The 25,956-nt window shown below is 41.5% G+C and overlaps 1 protein-coding gene across 7 annotated transcripts; it reads left to right on the forward strand.

Moving 5' to 3' along the window:
- Window positions 1-899: 899 nt before the first annotated feature.
- On the forward strand, window positions 900-25,080 carry eps15 (epidermal growth factor receptor pathway substrate 15). 7 transcript variants are annotated; one of them, XM_085397490.1, is made up of 25 exons: window positions 900-1,024; window positions 3,748-3,789; window positions 4,371-4,460; window positions 4,542-4,589; window positions 4,685-4,780; window positions 5,003-5,065; window positions 6,297-6,422; window positions 6,642-6,701; window positions 6,913-7,173; window positions 7,385-7,530; window positions 8,164-8,320; window positions 10,554-10,636; window positions 14,144-14,216; window positions 15,536-15,697; window positions 15,785-15,952; window positions 16,329-16,700; window positions 16,987-17,070; window positions 17,441-17,603; window positions 17,697-17,753; window positions 17,885-18,279; window positions 18,781-18,850; window positions 19,022-19,092; window positions 19,527-19,662; window positions 19,812-20,017; window positions 22,873-25,080. In XM_085397490.1, the coding sequence occupies exons 1-25, from the start codon at window positions 998-1,000 to the stop codon at window positions 23,011-23,013; spliced, it is 3,297 nt and encodes a 1,098-aa protein (XP_085253616.1). In that variant the 5' UTR covers window positions 900-997; the 3' UTR covers window positions 23,014-25,080. The 7 variants fall into 7 exon arrangements, with proteins under 7 accessions (XP_085253616.1, XP_085253615.1, XP_085253610.1 ...); XM_085397489.1 differs by having other exon boundaries at window positions 901-1,024; window positions 6,913-7,149; window positions 15,785-15,982; XM_085397484.1 differs by having other exon boundaries at window positions 902-1,024; window positions 15,785-15,982.
- Window positions 25,081-25,956: the final 876 nt, after the last annotated feature.

The following is a 25,956-nucleotide window of genomic DNA, read 5'->3' on the forward strand; positions in this document are numbered from 1 at the left end:
ATCTTGACCCATGACAACTGGGACAGGCCACAGCAGAAGAACACGGATGGATGAATGTTAATTTGGTTCCCTCATTTGATTTGGATATCTGTTAAATTAAAATTTGGCAATCATTTTATTTTTACTGCTCACCGGGCTCATCAAAGGTTGCGCTACAGTTTAAACTCAAGGTTTAAGGTAAACTACAGTTTGCAGTACCTGGGTATACTTCAGCTGCATTTACATTTGAATCTTCTCCTTTCGTCTGTATTTTATTTTCTACTCACAAAGGTTATCAAAGTTAAATAAAACTAGACTAAAAACTAAGACTAGGTGAACAACACTTGTCTTATGAGGCTTTTTGAAATTTTTGCAGGAATTTCAGTCGAATAATGAAATATTCTTTGTATTTAAATGTCGTAGTTCTCTGTCCTCATTGTCATTTTCCTATACTTTGACCGAATTTATCAGCTTGGGCAGTTCTGCTTCCTGTTATTAAACTCAATAGATTGACAGGCAAAATAACAGATGTTAACAGTTCATTTTTTTCATTTTTATTTTTATTTTTCATTTTTTTTCTATTTTTATTCTACTTTGAAAACGTAAAGTCAGACTTGCAAAATTTGCTGTGTTTCACTAGTGTTCGAACTTAAATAAAAATGTGTTTGGTCGTAGTGGATATTCTATTTATCTATATATTTTTAAATGCCTTATATATTAGACATTTAAAATATATTTTAGAACGACCCATAGAAAAATGAATTGCCGATAGCAAAATGACGCAACTAAAAGTAAAGAAATTCATAGAGTGGGTGTTTCAAGTCTTTATTTGTTATTTATCTGTTATTTATCTCTGCATCCATTGGCTTTTGTTATTTGTGCACCTCCTCGCAGCGACGGAGGGATGGTGAAGCTCCGAGGGGAGGTCGGTCCCTGAGGTCTGGCTTCAGGGTTTTCAGCGGCCTCTACCGCTGCCTGTCGTCAGCGCAGCTTGGAAGCGGTGGGAAACAGAAACACTATGGCTTCCAGTCTGTCTCTTACTCAGGTAACACTGTCTTACAACTCAAATATAACGACAGCAAACGCTTTCTGCCCTCTGCCTGTTACGCTCGGAGATGTTTCGGCAGCGTCGGTTAAGTCTGGCTGAAAGAATCGCGGGCTTTCTTTGATTCTGGTTCCTCTTTTGGAAGTTTAGCCCTGCTGTGACTGGGAAAAGTTTCTTCCTAATCTCTTTGGGGACTGCGTAAGGGCGTAGCTAGCTAGCTAGCCTGCTAGCTAACAGCTAGTTTGTGACCAGTGTTGGGCTGTTTTAGAGTCGCTTTATCAAAGTTGAGATAAACCGTGTAAGCTAGCGCTACTCGTCTTCGTTTCCTTTCGGGTGTTTTCTAATCGTATTTAGTGCTGCCCCGGTTTGCTGCAGGCTATTTGGGTGTTGGGCTGCCCATGTGTGGCTCTGCTGTGGCTCTACTGTCACATTTCTGCTACTTCAGCCTCTGCTAACATTGTTTTTCTCTGATAAAGCACCCAAGCTATATACAGTAAAGCTTGTAGCCTATGTGTTGGATTTCCTTGCCTCGTATGTAGCTTTGTTACATGGTTAGACTGAATAGGCTGCCTTGTTATTGCTATTATTAGAAGTAAACATGCTTCGGTGATTGGCTTGGTGTCTTTCCCCCCTGTGACCTTTCAAAAGTGGACAGCGTTAACAGTTACCCTGTTAGCTGCTGCTGTTAACAATTAGTTAATAGAGAAAACATCTCATATCGTTAGCTGTTATGTTGTAACTAGCAAGAGGAAGTGAATTGTACAAGCAACTAGCCACCTCTACTGTGGTAAACGGTTGCACAGTTGCTGCTAGCTAAATTAAGTTCTAAATAATGTAGCGTCAGAATGTGTTTGTGTTGTTTAGGAGGCTACGGGCAGGTTAAATTAGCAGCTTTCAGTTGTGGACTTGTTACCTGAGCTGCCGTTACCTCCAGCAACAGACAAGAGTTGCCTGCCAGGAGCAGCTTTGAGATCCTTGTCTCTCAAATGGCTTAAAACCTGTGTTTATCTGGGAGCTGTGGGAGTTCATTGGCCTGTCAGGCACCAGTGCTTGTTGCAAGTGTTCCTGTCAGATGCCCGATAATCCCCAAACTCGCCTCATGTTTGGTGTTGATAGTGACATCAGTGTGCTTTATTACCATGGGTGGTTATAATCTCTAGAACAGTCTAGCCTGTCCCGCCAGCTCCTGCGCCCTGATGTTTCTGGCTATCTGCTGCAGTTTTGTATGGGCTAGCTGGGGGATGATTGAGGGGTGTTTTTTCAGTGCTCAATTAAAGTCACCAGTACAAAGACCACAGTGTTACAGACGCCAACAGTCCCAGGCACACTATTGTGTGTCATAGGGGAAAAGAAAAAAGTTGCATTGACTAGAGAAAGATATGTGTGTGTCAACAGTTATTTCACTGTAAACTGGTGGGTGAAAAAGCTGACTGATAACTTTGCTTTTTGTGTGCGTGAGTTGTTTTCTGTGTCAGGTCTAAGTCTGTTTTACAGTAGAGAGTAATCTCACATGTGTCTGAAAGCCTTAGCCTCCATTGACCAGCCACTCCCTGGTTGATTCACACTTGAAACAATTACTGTCCATCCCTTTCCTCGCTTTCTTGCACCTGCCAATTTGAAACCAAACAACCAGTTGTCAGTTTCAGTTACACAAATAAGGAAGCACTGCTTTATTTCCTCTTTAGTCCAACGGTAGACATTTTTCTTAACAGAGGAAAGAGGGGTGTTTAGGGAGGACATGACAGAAGGCCAGACTAACTGTTGCCTTTGGAGTGACGCCTTGTTGTAAATGCCTAAAGCTGACCAAGGGGCCCCAGGAAATGTAGCCTGCATCCTGAAGTTATCACAAAAGTTATCACTCTCTGTGCATGCAACTCAGCATAAACCTTCTGGTGTATTCTGAGTCATCCATCCATTCTCCAGAGTATTTGTATAGATCTTTACGAGGAAATGCAGAGTAGCTTTTCAATGAAACAGCTGTTTGGAAAAGCGATATTTTCTCAGCCTCAGTGACATTTAAACAGTTTCTCTTTGTATTAATTGAATATATTTAGGTTGTGGCTTGTTTTTGACCAGATATACAGCTCAGGTGCGTCAGCATTTTCAGACATGTTTTATTTCAACTCAAAAAGACAAAATAACTGCCTCATTTTAGTGGGGGGAGACTGTGGTAATTATTAACAATGCTGCATAAATACGGATTTTTCTAAGCAAAATTACACAATATTTGATGTGCTTATATGGCAGGAAGTAGGAAAGTTTAAGAAATCGCTTTTTTCAGGCATTTGTTAAGAGTAAAAGTTGGATTTATTGTAATTATAAGCAGCTGACTTATTAATGATGAAAACTGCTGCACCTTGTTGCTACTCATTGTCATAGATGCTGTATTGTTTTTGTCTTTATTTGTTATCCCACCTGTAACACAGCCATTATAAACTTTTTGGTTTTGCAGTCACACTGTGGCTTCTTTAATGGTAAAACGTTCTACTAAATGAGTCATTAAAGTAATTTTTAGTTGTTTTTAACACATTTGGCCAGTGGCTATACTTATAACAAGCAGCTCTTTAACTGGCTCAGTGGATGTCAAACTCTTGTTGGTTATTTCAGAGCTAACTTTGAAAAATCATTTGAACGATTAGTGTTAGATTGTTATAAGGAACATTTTTGAATTTAGGTAAAAATGACTGTTTTAAATTTTTATACTTCTCTTTCTCCTTAAACAGCTCTCCAGTGGAAACCCCATCTATGACAAATACTATCGTCAGGTATGCCATTGTATCTTTCCCATGGGTTACAGTGTGTGTGCATATAACTCCTGCATAGTTTGGCTTTAAATGGCTCTGGATGGAGATGGAGATAATCAAAAAAAATAAAATCTTCCAATGAGAGGATGTGGTTTTTGTAGTTTCAGCACACAAACTAAACCTGCATTTATACTGCTGTCTTGCAGCGAGCAGTGATCTCACTTCTCTTTATCAGTTTCAGTGCCTGTGTCCAATAAAGGAAGTACCTCAATGAATTAATAATGTTTCCCTTTGCCCAACATGTCAGCAGCACTCCCTTTGAGCCTCATGAAAGACGACTAAGCCAATAGACTGCTGAGAAAATGTCTTTGGTTTATTACCAGCATTGATTTAAATGACTCAGAGGCTCCAAAGCCGATTTTCATGGTTTTCAGTTGTTCCCCATCTTTTTTCGAAGCTAAGAGTTTTGTCTTTGTTAGCATTTTAGCTTGTTATACTGATAGTTTCTAAGATGAGATAAGCTTTAATGTGTGTGTCTGTGTGTGTGTGTGTGTGTGTGTGTGTGTGTGTGTGTGTGTGTCTGTGTGTGTGTGTGTGTGTAGGTTGATCTGACTGGCAGCGGGCGAGTGGCAGCAGCTGATGCAGCTCTGTTCCTAAAGAGGTCAGGTCTGGCTGACCTGGTCCTTGGGAAGGTGAGTGGAGACGCAGCTCTCTGTTAGCTTTAATGTTCTCATCAATGCTAACAGATGTTTTATCTGTAAATGTCTCCTTAGATCTGGGATTTGGCAGACTCTGAACGAAAGGGAGCACTCAACAAGCAGGTACCAGCACACTGTCAAGTAGCTCCAAAGTGAACTCCTTCAGAAATATGTTCATCATCACCAGGCTTACGTCACTCTTCTTCTTCTGCCCTCAGCAATTCTTCATAGCCCTGCGGCTGGTGGCTTGTGCTCAGAATGGCCTGGAGGTGGCGCTCAAGAGTCTTAATGTGGCTGTTCCTCCCCCGAAATTTGTAAGTCTGCTCCTGTGTGCTATAAATCCACACTGTGCCTGCTATTAAAGTCACTGCTGGTTATTTGAAGTCCAATACAGTAGATCTGTGGTATATTCACAGGTGCTTGTTTCACTACAAACAACTTTAACTGTTAGTATTTGGTCTTGGCTTTTAAAAATATTCTTTAATGTATTTTTAATGCAAACACTGAAATAGAAAAATATTTGTGCTCATCTCCAGCATGACAGCAGCAGCCCACTGTTAGCAGGAGGAGGGGCTGCTGACCTTCCCTGGGTTGTCAAGGTGAGGCGCGCTCCAACGTGCTATCTTTTTGTCTAAATATAGTTGTGATTGTTTTTTTAATTCTCATGTTTTCCTAGTTTTATCTCCTTTTTTGTTACCTTAAGAGAAGCATCATATTTTTTCGTTGTGATCATTTAAGCAGTATGTATAGTTCTGCAATCCCAGTGCTACTTGTTAATAAGCATGAATCAGAAGTACCAAAATGATCTTCTTTTTTCTCTATGTGCAGCTGAAGGCCAACATTTCTCTGCTGCTGAGATGCTGGTTAGCGTCTTGAGTCTGTTTATATTGTTTGAAGATCCTCATTTTTTCATTATCAGCGACATAATTTGAGTCAAACGGACAGATCGGGTCAAAGGGTTCGGAGACAATGTGACTTTGTAACACCAAGTTTATCATATTTGATACACGAGTTTGTAAAACCCTTTTCATCAACAGTGTGATGGGTTTTTTAAGCCTAACGCCCCAAAATGGTTTTGTTTAAAAACAAAAAACTGTGGCCAATAAATTGCACCAAAATGTTGGATGTTACATAAATGACACTAATAAAAAAACAAAACAAAAAAAACCCTCACATTGATATTTAGTTTAAAACAATCTCAGAAGGTTAAATAAAAACTCAAGTTTAAAAAAGAAACCTCTGAATTATTCCGTGGTTCAGGCTTTAAGAGTGGTTAAGAGAAGCAAGGCTGAGACGATGTAGACATGTGCAGAGGAGGGATAGTGGAAATACTGGACAAAGGATGTCAAATATGGAGCTGCCAGGCAGGAGGAAATGAGGCAGACCACAAAGAGGAGGATGTGCAGACTGGTTGGTGTGACACAGGAGGATGTTAGGGACAGGCTGGGATGTCGGGCCTCTGTGGCGACCCCTAAAGGGAGCAGCTGAGAAAAGAGGAGGAAAAGAGCTCTTTTTACATACAAGATTCACAACATGCTTTAATGAAGCCAATATGCAGCTTGCAAAATTAGATTTACAAGCAATGAAAATGGGGAAGAAAAAGCCACTGAAGTTTAAAAGGAAATTAAAGACTAAGAATTACGGGATGTTTTTCATCAAAGCAAAGCTGTGTTTGCAGAACGTTCCCACGTACAGACGTGGTGGCTTTGAATGTTTGTTGACTTGGACAGGTGTATAAGACTGACCTTATCTGACCAGCCTAAGCTGCACATCAGTCTATGCCTCCATTAGAGTGATTTTCATCGTGCAGCTGTTTTATTTTTCTTCCAGCCTGAGGAGAAGATGAAGTTCGATTCCATCTTTGACAGTCTTGGCCCAGTAGGAGGGATGCTGTCGGGAGAGAAGGTCAAGCCCGTCCTGCTTAACTCCAAATTGCCGGTGGACATCCTGGGCAGGGTATGATTCTCAAACAGGACTCTTTGATGTTAGTTTCAAGTTTTTGCTTTAGTGAAAAATGAATAGAAACCACACCATACAGTAACACTGGAGCTTAATACGGAAGATTTAAAGCGTCAAAAGAAAGTGAGAGTCTGTAGCGAGTTGGCGGTGTGGCACTTGTTATTTTGCAGTTTTGTGATGACTGATGCTCATCAATAATATCTCTGTGTGTTGAAGGTGTGGGAGCTCAGTGACATAGACAGAGACGGCATGTTGGACAGAGATGAGTTTTCTGTGGTAAGACTCGAGTTAATATTACAAATAAGGTTTTAGTATTTGTTCACAACTGGTTTCACTTTAGGTTGTTCAACTGTGTACTGAGTCATAGGATCTTAAATTATTTCTATAGTTCTGAATCGAAAAGATCCAAGACATGAGGAGGAAGTGTGAAGACTGAACTGCAGGATGCTGGGTAATCATTTCTCATTACTTTGTTGCCCTTTCCCAGGCTATGTATCTGGTGTACAGAGCTCTAGAGGGGGAGCCTGTTCCCATGTCCCTACCGCCTCCCCTGGTGCCACCCTCCAAGAGGAAAAAACCTTCGGTGCCTCCCGTGATGCCCCTGTTACCCTCGCCCCCCTCTGTCAAAGACAGTCGCTCCTCCCACGCTGGCTCTAAGACTATGCCCCACCCTCCTAAACCCACCCCAGCTCCTGCCCCTGTCCCAGCACCAGCAGCTGCCCCTGTGAGTACAGGCTCCACCTCTCCTGTGAGTGCAGTGCCTGAGAAGTATTATTTTACTACTACACTGGTACATCAACAGTTACGATGATTTCAAACTGGCTAGTTCAGTGTGTTTTTCAAAAGAAAAAGACTAGAGGAAGTGCGAAGGTTTGTGAATCTCTCGTTGCTGTAAGTTGTTCTGAATGTTCCCGCAGTGGCGAGGAGTGTGGTTAAGTTTGTTTTCTCTCTCTGTACAGTGGGTAGTATCGCCAGCAGAGAAGGCGAAATTCGACGAGCTGTTCAACAAGACGGACGCCGACATGGATGGCTTGGTGTCTGGCCCTGAAGTCAGAGATATATTCCTCAAGACCGGGCTGCCCTCCGCTACACTCGCACGGGTTTGGTAAGTACCGTCACTAAAATCTCCTCCTTTGACTCCTCTGTCCAGCTTCTACTCAAAGAATCAGTTACTCTGTTTTACGTGTTTACCTCAGAGAGCTTTGCAATTTGTGCAACATAACGCATCCTGTGCACTTTGCTCTTCTGTTCACACAAACGAAGGAAAAAGGAGGAAGAAACTCCATGAAGTGCTACAAAGGATGATTTGCAGAGAGACGTGTCATAAGAAGTAGATAAATAGTTATTTTACACTAGAGAGAAATAATAGTGTTGGAAAATAAGGTGCTTATGTGTTTTAACAATAGCATAGATGGTTAGAAAAGATACAATGTTCATAAAACATCTGTGAAACATTCATTTTTACACTTTATTTATAATAAGTGAAATGTAAAAACATATTCTAGTTTCAGCTATAATTGAATGTTGCAAAATGCAGCAGTGCACTATGTGTTCATGCACACGACCAGCAGATGATCTTATTATGGATTTTTATCTTCATGTGGCTGATTAGCTTCTGTGTGTATTGGTTTCCCTCACATAATGATTAGCCTGGCCATCAAAAATAGGCACTGCCTGAAGTATAAATCGTTACTGTCTTATGTAACCTGTGTGCTTTTGTTTTTTTCTTTCCCCTCAGGGAGCTCTGTGACATTGGAGACATAGGGAAACTGACGCGAGAGCAGTTCGCATTGGCGCTTTATCTAATTAATCTGAAACTGACCAAAGGCTTAGACCCTCCACAAAATCTGTCCCCAGAGATGATTCCTCCGTCTGACAGACAAAACATCAAACAGGTGAGTCGCTCTCAACACTCGAGTTGTGAATAATTATTAGTGATGTTTGGGTCCTTTTTACCCCTCAGCAGTAAAAGGTTCATCACCACACGGGCCAGACGGGTAATCGGCACGAACATCCAGTTAATGAACACAATAACTTGAGAACGAGATGATGTAGCATTTTCTTATTGATACTGTAAGGCTACTATTAAAAACGAAGGCCAGAGGTCAAGTTTCCTGAAAATCTTGTGAATGCAGTAACTCGAGAAGGAAGTCACCTAGGATTTACAAATAAATGCTTCCAGGCTGTTACTATTTTATTTGTTATTATATTAATAACGGCCTGATACTAGCCATTTTCCTCATATATCGGTTTCTAGATAAAACAGCCAATAAATGAAAATGTAGTAAGTAGGGCTGCACAATTAATCGTTAGAAAATCGCGATCTCGATTCATACTTATGTGCGATCTCATTTCCAAATGACAACGATTTAAAATAAATAAATAAATAAATAAAAAGACAACAACGACGTGAGACATTTGTTGTTTAAATGTTTATTTATTGTTTTTATGTTCAGTCTCAACTGTTACGAAGTTGATGTGCAGTTAATAGGCGCAATAAATATTTATACTGGAAAAGAAAATCGTGAGAGAATCGTGATCTCAATTCTAAGCCAAAAAATCGTGATTCTCATTTTATGCAAAATCGTGCAGCCCTAGTTGTAAGTAAGCTAAAGATGAGAGCAGCACCCTTCAACTGTGTTATGACTGTTGATGTTGCATAGTTTGTCCACCAGAGGGCACTCTGTAATTTCCCTTTTGTAAGTAAGTAAAATTTATGTATTTAGCGCTTTACGCAGATAAAAATCACAAAGTGCTTTACAACAAAGAAAATGAAAAATGAAAAGAATGGAAATACAACAAATAACAATGTAAAACAGTAAAATACAACAAATTAATTAAAAGCTTGCCTGTATAAAAATGCCTTCAGCTGCTTTTTAAAAGAACCAGTGGACTCTGTACAGCGTGAAACCAGTGGGAGAGAATTCCACAGCCGTGCTGCCGCTGCCTGAAAGGCCCGATCGCCACGAGTTTTAAATTGAGCGCGTGGGGCCACCAGCAGCCTCTGATCTGATGACCTTAGCAGGAAGAAGAATGCGGTGGTTGTTTGGCAACACCACAAACAAACAACAACTCGCTGATCTGAGCATAAACGAGCTATCTACAGCTTTCTGTGATGATAAAACAAGTTTCTAAATCAGCCGATATATCAGATATTTAAATCACCAAATATTAGTGTTTGGTTTGATTTTAAGAACCCAGCAATCGCTTGCAATTCAAGAATTAAAAACGCACAAAAACTGATCTCATGGACGCTGAAAGATCCTTAATAATGAGACTGATTGATAGTGAATTGGAGCAGCTGTCTTTTTTATAGCTTAAAACAGACTCTGGTTGCAGTTTTCACCATCTGTTTACAGCAGTGACTTATTATAATTTTCCATTGCATCAGCACTGTTAGATATAAATTATGTTGCTTGTCTTAATTGTGGCTTTCAGTGATGTATTTTTCTCTTGGTGTGTTTGTGCGTGCGCGTGTGTGTGTTGTGTATTTTTCCTGTTAAGCTTGCAGCTGTGTGTGTTTCTTATTTCCTCTCTCTGCAGCAGTTTTGCTTTACCTCATCTTTTTGCATTTTTGCATTTCATCCATTTCACGTGCACTGACACAATCCTGAGTGAGTGCGATTCATCAGAAACAGTCTAGTGCATCTCATAACTCTCAACAGGTTGCCTCTTTTCTTATCTGACGTAGTTTTATCCTAAATATTTGAATTTGATATTTAGTTTCCATTTGCCCTTGTGCTTTTGAGGGAAGCTGACGAGAAACAAAGGTTACTGTTTTTAGTTTTTGAGATGCACTCTTATCGCTGTATCTGTTTCTGTGGTTGTGTGTTTTTATCAAGGCTTTGAAGACGTTTTAGATTTTTTAAATTCTCAGTAGTATAGTTTAAGTGGTATCAGCTAGGCTGCTTTTAAAACCGCTGTTCCCCAAGTCCTGCCTGTTGAGCCTCTAACAGTAGATGACTTGATGAAAAGCCGTTAGTGTAGTTCATTTGTTTATTTATGCTGTGACTGTCTTTTGTGCTAAGAGTTGTAATGAGTCGCTGGTCTCTAGTACTTTCATCTGCATATCAGTAATGTGGGTGTTTCTTTCTTATTGGTGATATTGAGTTTTCCTGTCCTCACCAGAACAACGCAGCTAACCTAGCAGCCGACTTCTCTGCCATCAAGGAGCTGGACTCACTGAGTAACGAGATTGTTGAACTACAAAGGTAATCATTTCTCCTCACATTTAAAGAAGAAGAAAAAAAAAAAAAGGCAAACACCTACATGTTATTAACAGAGTGATGGCGGTGGAGATGATTTCATTGGTGGTTTATATTGTTGGCCTAAAGATGAAGGGTTCAAGCTGGGTGTTTGTGAGCCTCTGCTGGTTCAGGTATGCAGGAGGGACACACTCGCACTTCTTTGAGCACAGCCAAAGTTCCAGTAAAAATAATAAACACTTGTGTTACTGCAGCAGCAGATGGTTAAAAAGACAAGAGGTGGAAAGGGTCTGAACTGAAAGCCAGTAAGAACTTACTCCATTTGATGTATTTTAACTATATATATAACAGAATGTAACACCTGCACGTGTAAAGAGATGGCCACTCTATTTGATTCCCATACCACCCTAAGAAAATCTCTCTAGATCCACCCCTGGAGAGGGTGTAAACTGTTTGGGATTAATGGGATTTCTGCACTGATTATCTGCATTGTCTGAATGTAATCTAAGTAGTAATCATAATCAAACACAACAGAAATAATGACACACAATAATAGCACTTGGCTGAAGACTCTGCGGTCACTCAGAGTGCAGAGGGAACCTCAGCGCTACTAACTCCCAAAGCCACTTTAAGTCCGATGAAGCAGAGGGGGAACCTGCAGGTGTTGGATGTGTCCTTGATCCAACACACCTGATTCAAATGGTTAAATCACATCTTTTAAGTTTGGTTGATGTGAACAAACCTCATTATAACAACTTTTATGGGATCTTAAAAGAAGCTTCAAAGAGACCCACGAAGCCTAGAAAGGCTACAAAATAATTTCCAAAGACCTTGTAGGCAATCACGTTACAATAAGCAGTGTAGAGAAAAATGTGATGGGAGTGTTGTCAGTCAACCTTGGAGTGGGCGTGGTGAGGCGAGTGCACCGAGAGCAAAACCTTTAGTCGTGACGGAGGTTAAAAAACCCAGGGGAGCAACATAACATCTGCACCAGTCACCTGTTAAAGTCTTTGTCTCCACAGTAAGAAATGCACAAGTTAAAATGGTGTGAATGGAAAGACACAAATAAAACCCAGAGATCACTGAGAAGAGGACAGATTTCTATGTAGATGTGACAACAGTAGTTGAACTCTTTGGCAAAAATGGAAAAATTGTAAATAAATAAAAATACCGAAACCTTCGCACAGTGAAGCATGTTGGCGGGAACATTGGTACATCAGGGTCTGCAGGCCTCGCAACATTTCAGAAAACAATAGATTTAAAATGATAACGACACAGGGCCATGTGAGGGCAGCAGTGCATAACCTGAGGTTTGCCTTTGTGATCAAAGCAAAAAGAACGGTTCAAAAACAAGGTGATTCGTTTTTCTGAAAGTCATAACCTTGACTTAGTAGAGATCCTGAGACACGACCTGATTCCAGACTTTATGTTTTTACCTTCTTTTGCCTTTTTACTTCACATGATCTTAAATGCCAGATGTACCTTTAAGTAAAAGCTGCAGCAGCTGCACATTTGCATGCATGCTTTGCACATGGAGTCTTGGTTTGAGCAGTTGTCATAGTAATGGATTTCATTTCCATACTTCACAGAACGTAGCTTCCCTTTTCGTGAAAACTGAGAGGGAGAAGTGAGAAAGTGGCCTTTTCTCCTACCTCTGCCTTCCAATAAACACACATAGAATCTCACACACACTAGACGACAGCTGTTTGAAGTAAGAAGGATGGAAACTGAGTTAGAAATCACCTGCGGACAGATTTTATTTAATAAGAGTTTGGAAAGATGAAGCGTCTTTGCTGCTTCAGAATGGGGCAGCAGCCTTCTGTTCAGGATAAGGAGGTTGGCAGTGATGATGACGATGATGCTGATGGGTGAGTAGAAGTTGGGAACGGTTCCCTTTGCATTTGCAGCTCGTAGATTATCAGGGGAGTTGTGTGTTTGTTGTGTGGCGAGCGATAGAATAGTTTTTTAATAAGTTAAACTGAGGCATAATTTCTTTTGTGTCTTCACACAACAATATTAAAATGTTAGTTTTGTTAAGGTTGTGTGAAAAATACTGAACCAAAAACAAATGTAAGAGAACAAGTGAGCAGAAATACTTACTGAAAAACATGTTTAAGTAAAAACACCAATCAGTAGGGCTGTTCGATGTAACGATATATCTGATGACGATATAAAAACATCTATCGTTTCATTTTACGCTATCGTTTGTTTCGTGGTGTCGCAAAATAAACTGTTTACAGCAATATTTTGTTCATGGTTCTGATGGTCACTGGAGTTATTATTAATTTATTAAAGTTCTCTCTTTCTCTTATATTTAATATAACCACACTACAGACGGACAAGCGCCTGTTTTTATGCGTTGTCGTTAGCAACAACGACGGTAACGCCATCGCGCGTCCGCTTGTTTATGTTCCACATAAAACTTTCACAATAAAGCTCAAGATCCTGTTGAGACTTTTCAAAATAAACTGAATCACGTGAAAGATGCAGATTATTTATGGATGAGAAGTAAAAAGAGCCGCCAGCAGCACGCCGTGTAATAAATACTCACAAAGAAAACGGCGCCGTTACAACTTATGTCTAAAAATGCATCATTTCATGCATCGGTTAAAACACTCGACTCCAGCTACACGACGCGCAGCTGGAAACACTTCACGCAAGTCGAGCTGCCCGAGATTCACAGAATTTACAGAAAATGTTACATTGTTGTGATTTATATGGTTATCGGACGATAGATGTCTGATATCGGGAGATGAGGTTTTGGTCATATCGCACAGCCCTACCAATCAGGATCTTTTCTTTACCTCTGTATGTGCTTCCTCTTTATTTCCCGTTTCTGGTAATTGTTCTCAGTTTTCCTTTGAGCTGAAAATACTAGCATAAAATCCCTTAGAGTAATCGTTTATATTCAATAACAGAGTTAAATGTCAGCGAGGCCCTTTTTTTGTGTCTAATGGTTTATATAACACCTTACCACAGCACTCAACACAAGCACAGGATTCCTTTAAAGGTAGTTGAAGTATCTTTTGTGCACAAGTTATGACGCTTCCTTTCTACCCCACCCGTCTCTTCTTTCCCTCTTGCTGCATGCTTGAAAAAGCGTAGAGAGGATGAGCACACGGACGGCTCAGATGATAGATGTTGGAGGTCGGCAGATCATCACTCGTCCCTCCTCCTCTCTTTCTCCCTCCATCCCCGAAGCAGCCATCTGCTTCTCGCTCTTTCTCCCACGCGTTTGACTGAGCAAGTACGTGCTCGCTTTCTCCGACACTTATCCTCGCAGTCGCCCACAGCGCAGCGCTCACACACACCTGCTCTCGCTGCAGGACTTGATGCTGCTTTCTCTTCTGTAAAGTTGGGAGTCGAGGAGAACATCATGGTGGCCGAGGGAGAGGAGCTGGTGGTGGTTCAGGGGCCGGGTAAAGCATGCTCACTAGAGAGCTGGCTTGGGCTTGGTGGGCTGGTGCTCTCCTTGGTGGTTAAATACACCTGTCTCCTTTGCTGCAACCCCAGGGAGAAGAGCTCTGTGGAGGAGGAGATCAAGGAGAAGGAGGAGGCCATCCGACAGCGCAGCACCGAAGTGCAGGTGAGGTCTCTTTGTGAGATTTTACCTGTATTCTAAATCACTGGTTTACAAAAACTCTTGCTGGAGCACAGTTAATATGCATTAAACGCACGTGTGCATTTCTGTCTGTTTTCCCTTTAAAAACCAACAAACAAGCAAAACAAATGCAGGTTGGTAAGCTCACTTTTATGGGGCTGAATGTTCTGGAGGAGAAGATCAATAACACATTTGATTTGCAGTCTGAGACGCTTGTTCAGAAATGCAGTTAATGATACTCGGAGAGGAAGAGGAAGAGGCTGATCTGCCTCGTCTGGGCTCTATTTTGGGAGCTGTTTGGCTTAAAGGGGCGAGGCTGCAGAGTTCTTTAGGAATGAGTCTGAGTGCGAGGGTGGTATCGAAGGAGTTGATGTAGCTGAATTTTGTAGCTGCACTCGATTGTACTTATGTGCGAGTGCTTCTGGTTATTTATATTGTCTGAGTTTCTTCCTGGACGTGGTATACTGCACATACCCAAGCATTCCCCAGAGGTTAAGAATGGGTTTTGTGGCAGTCGTACCACCTTTGAAATCAAACCCTGGAAAGCCAGCCTCAAAACAGGAAGTGATTTTCTAAGAATCAAGGAAATACAAATTTTCCAACATGGGAATTTTAATAAAGAGAAATACATGCAAAGCACAAGCTTTTATTTCCATAATCTATTCTGCCTTAACATGTTGTTGTTAAAGCACTTTGTGTTGTTTCTGATATTAGTATAGAGATTAAAAGCTGCCGTTGTCCTTTCAGCGACAGCCGCTGCTGAAAGGATGTTAACGATCTCACTGACTCACTGAGCTGCAAAACGATCTGCAGCCTGTAAACGAAAATAATTCCACACTGTGACGTCAGCCTTTCTCCCTCCGGCAAGCTGACATATAACAGCCGATTGAGCTTTTTCAGGAATGGTATTAAAAGTTAGTATTTAGACTAGAAATGTGGTTACTCTGTAACACTGTAACACAGCATTAGTGCACATTATTTCTTAAAATCCTTTACCTTCACTTGGTTTCACCAGTTTTTCTTCTCTATTCTTTTCTCACCTTCTTCATAAAACCATCTACTTACATTTTATGTGAATGTATCTTTTTAATCTTTTATTTTACCACATTTCTCTTGTTTTATTCTGTTGAGCTGATGTAACAGTTACATTTCCCTGATTAATAAAGTTTATTATCTTATTATTATTACTATTATCTTTCCAAAAATCAGTAACTTTAAAGGTTGTTTTCCAAAGTCTCTTTGTTGCTCACTTCCTCTCTGTTATTGAATCTCCCTCCCTCCCCCCTTTGACTTTATGTCCACAGGACCTTCAAGATGAGGTGGCAAAGGAAACCGAAGTATTGCAGCAACTTCAGACTCAGCGTCAGAAGGTTCAAGATGCTTTAGATGAGCTGGACCAACAGAAGGCCTCCCTGGAGGAGCAGCTCACTCACATTCGACAGCAGACCAACCAGGAGACCCAACTTGTAAGTTGCCTCCTTCTTCTTCTTTTTTTTTGGTAACCTTTTGAGGAGCTGTGTAATTACCTCGAATTCTGGTTACTTTCCTTTCAGATCTCATCTCTGCAGTCAGAGCACGAGGAGCAGGAACAAAGGATATGTCAGTATGAGGAGGAGCTGGTCCAGGCCCGAGAGGAGCTTTTGGCTCTGCAGGAGGAGAGCCGGAAACTTCAGGAGAAGGTCCAGGCTGCCCAGGAGCAGCTCACTCCTCTTCAGGAGTCTGTGCGTGACTCTTTCACACAAGTTGCACAGGTTAAAAGCTCTTCCCTGGTTTCGTACAGCATGTCTGCAGAGAAAAATTTTTTCATTTTCTGGCACCTACGCAGCTGATGGAAATGTTATTTTCCGACTGTAATCAGCAGGCTGCACAACTGTTACATACCCAAACGCATGAATAATAGCTGCAGTGATTATACTGAGCACTTCCAGAATTTCTGTGTGGACAGATGGAGCAACACTGCTGTGGCTCCACCAGTGTGTTCCTAATGCTGTACTTTCTGTGTACACTGGCTACAGAATTCATCATATCTGTGTTTAAGTGTTGTCTCTGCTCTTTAATCGTGTCATTTTTTTAAAAAATTATTCTTCTGGCACGTAGGTCCAACAGAATCTGAACGACCTTCAGGTGGAGGAGCGATCGGTGACTGCTCAGCTCAGCTGGAAGAGAGCCCTTGAGGACAGCTCTCCTGTCATGGTCAATGGATCAGCAGGCCCCGCTGCAGAGCTCCACCATGGGGACCTCTTCCAGAGGGACCTCTTCCAGGAGGACCTTAAAGAACTGAGAGTGGAAGAGCATTCAGATTCAGAGGAGAGAGGTGGCGTGAATGAGAAAGAAAAGGAAGAGGAGAAGGACGAAGAGAGTCCAAAAGCTGGGGAAGATGAAAAGCAGAAACATGATGCCTTGGATGATCTCTACACTGATATGTACAGTCTGTCGAGCCTTGCCAAGCCCTGGGAGAGCAATGTTAGGGTAAAAACTACATGAATAATAATAAGAAGCACTCTTACAGTAGTTTTAAATGTGGACAGCTGTAAAGCCTAATGCATGCTACAACTGTGCCGTGTTCTTGTGGAAAACATCACAGATAATCTCAAAAAAATCAAAGTGAGTCTCAAAGGAAACTGTCCAGCGACAACAAAAACATGTAACCTACACATTACAATAACCAGATGAGCTACTCCGTCGCTTTAACTCAAAGCTTTTATCAAAAAAACATCAGATGCTGTCCTTTTAAGTTGTGCGTCTGTTCTCTAAGCAGGAACGCAGCAGCCCTGCGCCTGGTGTCTCCTCTGAGGTTACAGAAGATGCAAAGGAGTCACCTAAGGAGACCCCACCAAAGGTAAACTTATTCAAGGATACCCATGGAAACCAATAAACAGCATCTTTGTGACTCCTTGTATTCTTCTGTTCTTCTTCTTGATTTTTATCATTAGTATTTGTTTTCATTGTCATCAAGTGTGACATTTGCGATGTTTGTTTTACCCACATTTCTTTGAAATGTTGTCTGTGAAAAGCTGTTTGTACCAGAAACAGATATGAGATGTTGGACATGCAGCGTGCCAGACAAGTGCATAGACTGACAGCAGACAGCAAAGATGTAACCTGATAGTTGTGTTAAATCATCAGATGGGTGTTAAAACCCCTCCCCCTCCATAACCACAATGCATGATTCACTGTAATGCTCAGAGCGCCGTGCCTCTCTGCGACAGGTTGCATCACCAGAGCCAGAGAGCAAACAGGAGCCTGCAGAGCCGACAGAAACAACCAGCTCCCCCTCTCCGCCTCAGCCTGGCCCTCGCTCCTTGCCACCACAGGGCAGCCCTCCCTCCCTGCCTGAGATGGATTTCTTCCATTCAGACCCTTTTACCGATCGTAAGACCTCATCGTGAAAAATCAAGATGGAAAAAAGAGTGTTTTTAATGCTTGATGAACGCTGGCAGACTGATGGTGTGTTTTCCTTTGTAGACGATCCTTTCAAAGAAGATCCTTTTGGAAAAGCAGATGTTGGAGGTGCTGCTCAAAGTATTTAATGAGCAATAAATCTCACACAAGCACAGCATTGTTTTATTTATATATATATATATATATATGTCAAATCTGACGAGTGGGTCATATTATTCATTATGTTTCTCCTGCTGTTTATGTTAAATCAGATCCTTTTGGAGGAGATCCATTCAAAGGCTCAGACCCCTTTGCTGCAGACACTTTCTTCACACAAACCTCCAGCACCCCGTTTTCCTCAGAGGACCCTTTCTCTGCTTCAGCCGACCCCTTCGGTACCACTTCTGGCGTGCCGGAGCCAGACCTCTTTGCAGCCAAGGTGAACGATACAGCAGCCGTACCAGCGGGTCCGGATCCTTTCGCCTCCAAATCCACCAATCCAGCGGCAGCATCCAACGATCCGTTCAGCTCTAAAGGGAACAACACAGCTGATTCAGACCCGTTTGGAGGCAAAATGACCAGCACAAAGGAGGCAGACCCGTTTGGTTCTCAAGATGGAGACAAGGATCCTTTTAGCAGCTCCCCGCCGAGCTCTGATCTGGCCGTGGTGAGTAGACCCGCTAATAAAACCTGTTTACAGTGTGTTGAGTAAGATTTTTGTGACAGTATTTTAAGGAATATAATTATTTGTCCCAGATGTTTTATTACCATTCTAAAGGTTTGCAGTAATTTTAGAAGCACCAAGCGTGTACGTCTGAACGCTTATCATCCACTTTATTATATATACTTTATATAAAATATTCTGTATAATAGTTTAAATGCATAGAAATGTGTTAATATCGCTGACATGTAAATTGTTAAGAGGAAGCAGAAACTAATTTATAGCAATGAGTCCCAAAGTTTGGATCTTAGCCCTCTGCTTATAGAATACGTTAGTTTTCTTCCCTTATTGGCTCAGAAAGAGTTAAAATACTGGTGGCCAAAAGAGGAACTGCTACGTTTTTGTTTGATGTACATGCTCTAGTTGTAGTAAATCACGTTACAGGTGAGCGTGTTTGTCCACGCAGGCTGGATTATAAAAACGTCTGATGTGTTTGTTTGTGTTCAGAAGGACACCGCAGCATCCAATGACCCTTTTGCTCCCGGTGGTACCGCGGTCAGTGCCTCCTCAGATGCAGGTACAGCTTGTGGCATGGCACCACCCACTGGGGACAGAACTCATAGCAGCAAATAAGAAAATAATGAAAAATAAATAAAGTAAAATGTGCTTTTCTGTTAATAAGATGCTGGATGAGGCATTGAAGTGCTGCTGATTTCATGCACTCGGTCGTTTTTCATTGATGTTTCAGATCCGTTTGCTGCTGTGTTTGGTAATGAGTCATTTGGAGGAGGCTTTGCAGATTTCAGTGCTTTGGCAAAGGTAATTTCCAGATTTTTAATATATCCTCTGTCACGTTGTTTCGTGCATCGTATATACATCATATATAATAAATAATTATCCAGTCTTATGTTAGTTTTGGTTTATATTTGCAACTATAAAAAGCCCCGTGTATGCATGGAAAGGAATCTATATGCACAAAAATGCCTCTGTCTCTGCATAGTAGTAAATCCTGCAGCCTTCTGCAGCCTTGAGCTACTGTGCAGAGAGCTCTTGTGAACTCGGTGTGGAAACACTAATTTCACACTTGCTGTTTACACCACAGTACCTGTACCTTTATTTATCGGGGTTTTACTGATGTGCAACAGAGCTTGCGAGTGATGACGCACATCCTCTGTACTGTTCTTAAGTAAATTCATGCACCTTCCTGCTTATGTAATCGATATATTTGATTTGGTTGGACCTTTTCATTCCAGTCAAATGGTGCTGAGCAGTTTGGAGTCGACAGCAGGAACCTCTTCCAGGAAGAGAGCCAACCTGCCAGCTCTGATGTGCCCCCAGCCCTGCCGCCAAAAACGGGTACGCCTACCAGACCTCCTCCTCCACCTCCAGGTCAGTTGATCCTGTTATCCAGAAAACAAAAAGTGCCTGTAGCTCTGTTCGGTTGGAACAGTGTAGCTATCACACGTCTGGGGATGTGCCAACAGTGTTCATGAAATAAAACCTGCCTTTGCTGAGTCTGCCCGTCTGTGCCCTGTCAGGTAAGAAATCATCCATCAATCGAACGGAGTCCTCCGACTCCTTCCATCGACGAGGAAACTTCATGCCACAGACTTCAGGAGACTTCTCCTCCTCTTCCTCCTCCTCCTCCCTGCCTGCAAAGGATCCTTTAGCCGACCCCTTCGCCCCCTCCTCCCCTCCTCGCCGCAACGCACGGGAAGCTGATGGATTTGCCAGCTTTGACAAAGTGAGCAACTCCCTCTCCCCATCTCCCTCACCTCCACCTGAATGTCAATAGCCACACCCTCTTCTCTCTCTCTCGCTCTTTGTTTTTTTGTTTTTTTTCCCCCCCTCCTTGTAAACCAACATGTAGTTACTCAATAAGGATACAACCCCGAACAAATCAGGCCAGCTCTTGAAATCACTCCATCCACTGCCAGTGACGAGCCTTAAAGTGAACTAACCAGCTTATTAAAGCGTCACACGGTAGCACAGGCTTGTAATGTTACGTGATTCATACGCTTCTCCCAGTTAAAACAATAAAATCTTGTAAATCTTGTATTTTTGTTTTGGGTTTTTTTGGTTTCTTTTGCATTTCTGCTGCTTGTGTATATGTCAGACTATTGTTAATAATACAATGCTGTCTAACCCTGTAAACATTTCTTTTCACCCGCTCTATTATGGATTCATAATGAGATTCCACCTCATATAACTCTATGACTGAAGATGCACTCTTACTTTGTGAGGAAATGCATAGAAATTATAGATGCATTTATATATTCTTATTATATATTCTATATAAACCAGAATGTTTGGCAGTGAATGGAGAGATGACAGGCTGCTTGTATTTGGCTTTTTATTAGCCATCCCAACTTTGTCACATTGACATTACTTCCTGTGCAAGTTTAGAGTCTCTATAATTACTGATGTAATTATCTGAGTTTTTATTCTTCTTTTAACACTAAATTTGTCTCAGGGAAATTTTCCCCATCCATGGGGCATAGTGGCATCAGTTGACCTTGACTCATGAGCTGCAGAGTACTGCATTCATACTCTTTATACCTCAAACTTTTTTCAGTAAGTTGCTGTTTTATAACATCACTGATTTGGGATAAACACCTAACGTCGCCTCGAAACATTAAATCAGTGCAGGCTGCTGTGAAAACTTGAACCCAAAGAATGGTGGAGGGGTTTCTTTTTCCTCTCGTTCATTAATGTGCTTCCAAAATTAATATATCTATAATAATATAAATAAAAGAAACCAAGAGGAAGATGATTGTGTGGGTTAATCTTCGGGTCATGGTGGTCAGAGTAGTTCTATTAGTTCAACCCTTTTTAATGCTGCATGGAAATGACCTGTGAAGTTGCATCACATCAGAACACTGTTGATCCTCTCCTGTCACGCGAGCACCCTCGCATGTACCTGTCAGTCGCCGACCTGCATGCACTAACTGTGTCTTTGACTCTCGTTGACTTACACCAGTGCCTCCACCGTTTCTCGAATCATCAAAGTTTCCTTTCCCCTTTACTCTGCTGCTGTTTATTTATACAGGCTTTCCTCTGTTCATCCATCCATCCATTCATTCATCAGTTTGTGTCCGAGCCCTCGTGTGGTCAGCAGTGTGTTGTGGAGAAGCAGATTGACTGTATTCTCTCTGTGTTTCTTTACACCTCTGTTTAATAAAGTGTTGAATCAAGGCCACCATCTCCGGCTTCTATGTGCATCCATGACATCACCACCTGTAAACCCCTGAGTTTAAAGGATCAAGTGTTTTACACGTTCAGTTCATTTATCAGAGGTTTGGACTGTGCTTCAGCTTACTGTTGATAACTTCCCACACCATGTGTTGCATTTAGGATGATTTCCCAGCCCATAAAAACCCCTCTGCTGCTTGTCAGCTCTGTAACTTCTGCATTAAAGTGCCACTGCAAACAGAGACTGTAATTCAGCGAATTACATAAATTACCACATGGGCACAACAGTAATAAAGTTAGGTGCATTATTAATCATTATAGATTCATATCAAGGAAGGTTCATTTGGCCACAGGTTGCTCTGTGTGTATATTTGTTACCCGGCGAGACAAACGGATACAAAGAAACCAGGAAATCACATTTCTGAGAAGCTACAGTGCGGTGCGCTGTCAAGTAAATGAACTAAAACATGTAAAACTCTGTAATGATCCTTTAAAGTATCTTAACATGAAAAACAAATAAGAAGACTGAAGTTTTTTTCTTAAAGCTGTGGAATAAAAAGCACCATTTCTCTTTCCATGTATCTTATTTATGTTTGATTTCATTCATATTTAAGAGAATTGGCGGGATGTTGTCTGCAAACTGATAAGTGCATGTTCTCTGTCAGATCCATCACATTCTGTACACGTCTTCTCGTGCATGTTCTTCATACCGTGACCTGTTATTATCGGCTCTAAAACAGTTGCTAGGAGACTCTCCTTTGCATGGCTGGATGCACGTGGGATGACCTCTGTTGCTTCTGTCTGTCATTCGTTAAGAATAATGAACATATTTACACAGTCTGCAATGATTAACCAATTTAACCAGTGGACTGTGTTTCCTTCCTACTCTTTTTGTGACCGTGGAGCTTTCAGTGCATGTGATTGTGGTCCTACAGCTGTGCCTGTTTGTCTTCAGGCTTTTCTAGCATCGCAGTCCCTGCTTTTGCCCTGATCACGTGGCTGCAGGAACTTTGCAAGGGTATATATGTTGGAGGGAGGACTGTTTTCATTTGGATAAAGGGAAATCAATTTCAATCGCCTTTCCTGTTCTTTCTTCTTTTTTTGTAATTTGTTTGGGAGGTCTGCAAAAGTCTGGATTTCTTTTAGACCTCATTGCGATGCACCTTTCTCAGAATGGGCACAGAACTACAAATTTAGACTCCAATACATGATTTTTTTTTTTTAGCACCCTACAATTGTGCGTCCTGACTCACTGTCTTTGGTTTCTGGCACATAAATGGTGATTACAAATCAGTCAAAGTGTCCACTTTGAAGGAAAAAGGTCTGCTGCTGGTGGGTTTTCAAAGTTTCAAAACTGCATCCATTGTGTGCGTATGTTTCTTTGTTTCCTCTGTTTTCATGGAGCAGTATCCAACCGAGGAAGACATGATAGAGTGGGCAAAGCGCGAGAGCGAGCGAGAGGAAAAGGAGCGACTCGCCAGGCTCACCCAGCAGGAGCAAGAAGACCTGGAGCTGGCCATCGCTCTCAGCAAGTCTGAACTCTCCTGAGGAGGCCCCGTTCCCCTCTACCGGTCTGGCTCGGCACGGCACGGCACAGCTTGGCCCGGCCCGGCCCAGAAAGCACCAAAGCAAAGTGGGGATTGTACAGGACTGATTCAGCATCACCTGCTGACCCCATGAAGAGACTCAAAACTCATCTCTAACTCGTTCAACCCCCCGACTGTCCATGCTCTGTTGGTCTCCGTGGTTTTGATAGAGGAGCGTAACGTTTTTTCTTTTTCTTTCCCCCTTTTTAGAACGAAGATGCAAGAGAAAACTTGTTCTAGTGTTAATGTCGTTTTGCCTTCATTTAAAATCTAGGCAGCAAGCGCTGCGTTAAGTCCCCAGAATGTAATTTATTGTAGCGCGCGCTCGAAACCACTAAACAAACTCGCTACATTTCATTAAATCTCAGCTCTCTTTGTGATGAGATTTTAATAGACGTGCTAATTTTCTAGAACTCAAGAATTCCCAAAATTTTCTTTTTTGGCTCTCGATTAAACTTCTGAAGCAACCACAGTGAACTGGGGAGATTCTGTTTCCCAGTTTGTTCTGTTCTGTAACTCTGTAGGCCCTTTCTAACAGAGTGACCGTGTCCCACTCTCATGCAGGGAAGATGATTTTTTTTGTCTTCATTTAGAGTAGGTCAGGATATTTCAACATTTCTTCGTGTTTAACTGGAAGTTGCGGCTCCTGTAAGATGTGAAATGTGTACAATGTGTAGATTTATACTAAAATGGAACAAATCTGCCACAGCTACCTTTTCCTTTGAAATGTCAGTCCTACCTTGCTCACCGTAGCACCTGTGTCGTGAGCATTAAAGCACTGATTTGTGTGTGTCGGGGGAGGTAATAATGAATGAAACTACAGCCATCACATTTTATGACTTGGTTTGCATTAAAAACTAGGCCACACTACAGTAGGATGCAGAGCAGAAAGCACACGATCTGTTTTTCTAACATACAAACTAAGTTTCTCTCAAGTACTTTAGGATCTTTAAATCGGTCTAAATTTTTAAATTCATTGTGGCCCGACATGAAAGAATGTAACAAAACGCAAGGTTGTCATAGATGAATGTAAGCGTGGATCCTACCTTAACTGATCATTAGCTGTATCATTAATCCTGATTGATCTCCTTTAGGGAAACTCTCAAGGGCTCCTCAGCAGCTTGAATGCTGAGTGGATAACTACAACTGTGCGGTTGTCATGTTACCACGTGAACATTTGGTCCCATTTCAACGTGTGCCAGAGTCGGTGCTTCACTTGTTACCATTTGTACGATTTTTCTTTTTTTTAATCCAGGAGTCTTTTGCGCTCTGAGAGACTCCCTGGATTTCAGAGTCTTACACAAACACGGTGAAAGTTGTTAAGTGTTTCTACTTTTTCGTTAGAGCGGTGTATTTTCTGGCCGTGCACCTCGACATCTGCAGGGATTTAACTTGCAAAAGACCTCAGATGTGCTGAGGATGCACGCTCACATTGCACTGTGTTATCGGGCCTGTTGACAGCCACACGGCGGCACAGGAAAGCTTTACTAAACGTGACAGAAGGTTTTCTGCTGAGGAAAGGCTACGATGAAGTGCGAGAGGCCTCTGCTCTCTCATTACCTTAGCTCATTTCTTATCAAATAATGCACAATGTTTTGGACAGCTCTTCCTGTTCTTACTACTTTAATGTTTAGCAAGAAGATAGTTTCCTCTTCTCATGTCTAACCAGTGTACTGTCTGTGGCTCATGCAGTACTTCCTACTGAGAGCTCTCGCTCTCCTACAATGAAGTTTATTGTAAATACGGGAGAGCACAGCTGCATGTCTGCTCTCCAGGTCTCTTGTTGTACTAGTTTCATTGCTTCATTGTCATGTATTCAAACAGGTTACTGTCATTTTTAACAATTCTGCACATTTCTCAAAACCAGAACCACTTACTGTACGTTTCTAGGCTTATCCATAAAGCTTTTTAAGCTTCAGGCTAATTGTATTTTATTTTGTACTTCCTAACTTGTAAGAAAAATCATTATTGGAAGGCCTTGGCCATGTAATGCATTTAATTGAAACAGAATAAATATTAAAAATATGTAGTTTTGCAGTTGGTGCATTTTTTTTCCCAGAGCATCTTCTTAATATATTGTCATCCACACGTGATAGTGCCCCTCCTGTTTCTCCTCGTACGACGCACCAGATCCCCGGAGACACAGCAAACCTCCAGGAGGAGCTTCAAAACTGGAGAGAAGTCAGTCAGGAGGAATAACGAGAGCGTAATTGTCTGTGGTCTCCACCTGCAACACCATTCCCTTTTTGGAAGTTGCCTTGTTGTTGCCTCCTGTGCACCTGTTGTCACTTTGATTTACAACAAAGGAGGTGACATGGATTCAGTGCCTCGTGCTTTTGGCTGCTACTTTTCAAGATGACCACAGCAGATCATCAGTCTCCATCTCATCCTATCCCTAGCATCCTCTGTCACCTCTGCATGCCATCCTTCTACATCCACGAATCTTCTCTGGGATCTCCCTCTTTCCCTCCTACTTGCCAGTTCCATAATCACCTTCCTTTTCCAATATATCCACGATTCATCCTCTACTCATCCAAAAATAATCTCAGCCTCATTGATTTAGTCTCCAGACTGCCCAACCTGATGTCCCTCTGATGTCCTCATTTCTGAATACAAGAGCATATATTTCGTTTATAGTATTTAACTATAGTGTCACGATATTTCTTTTTTATTTAGATGTAAATATATTATAAAGACAATTATAGTATCATAAGCACCTTTAGTACTCATAAACAACCCGTGTTTACATTTTTGTCACCTTTCAAGTATTTCTGTAAACACGCTGGGCAAATAAATAAAAATAAATTAATTAGGTAATTAAAACAAATTATACAAAGCAATTCTGTAATTTTATAGAAAATCTATGTAACATTTATCCATTTTAAGCAAAATTATTTTAATAAAA

Source organism: Rhamphochromis longiceps, linkage group LG23, assembly GCF_057381845.1.
Source record: "Rhamphochromis longiceps isolate RC_006_pf linkage group LG23, R_longiceps_female_GT1.1, whole genome shotgun sequence".
In the NCBI taxonomy this organism is placed as follows: Eukaryota; Metazoa; Chordata; class Actinopteri; order Cichliformes; family Cichlidae; genus Rhamphochromis; species Rhamphochromis longiceps.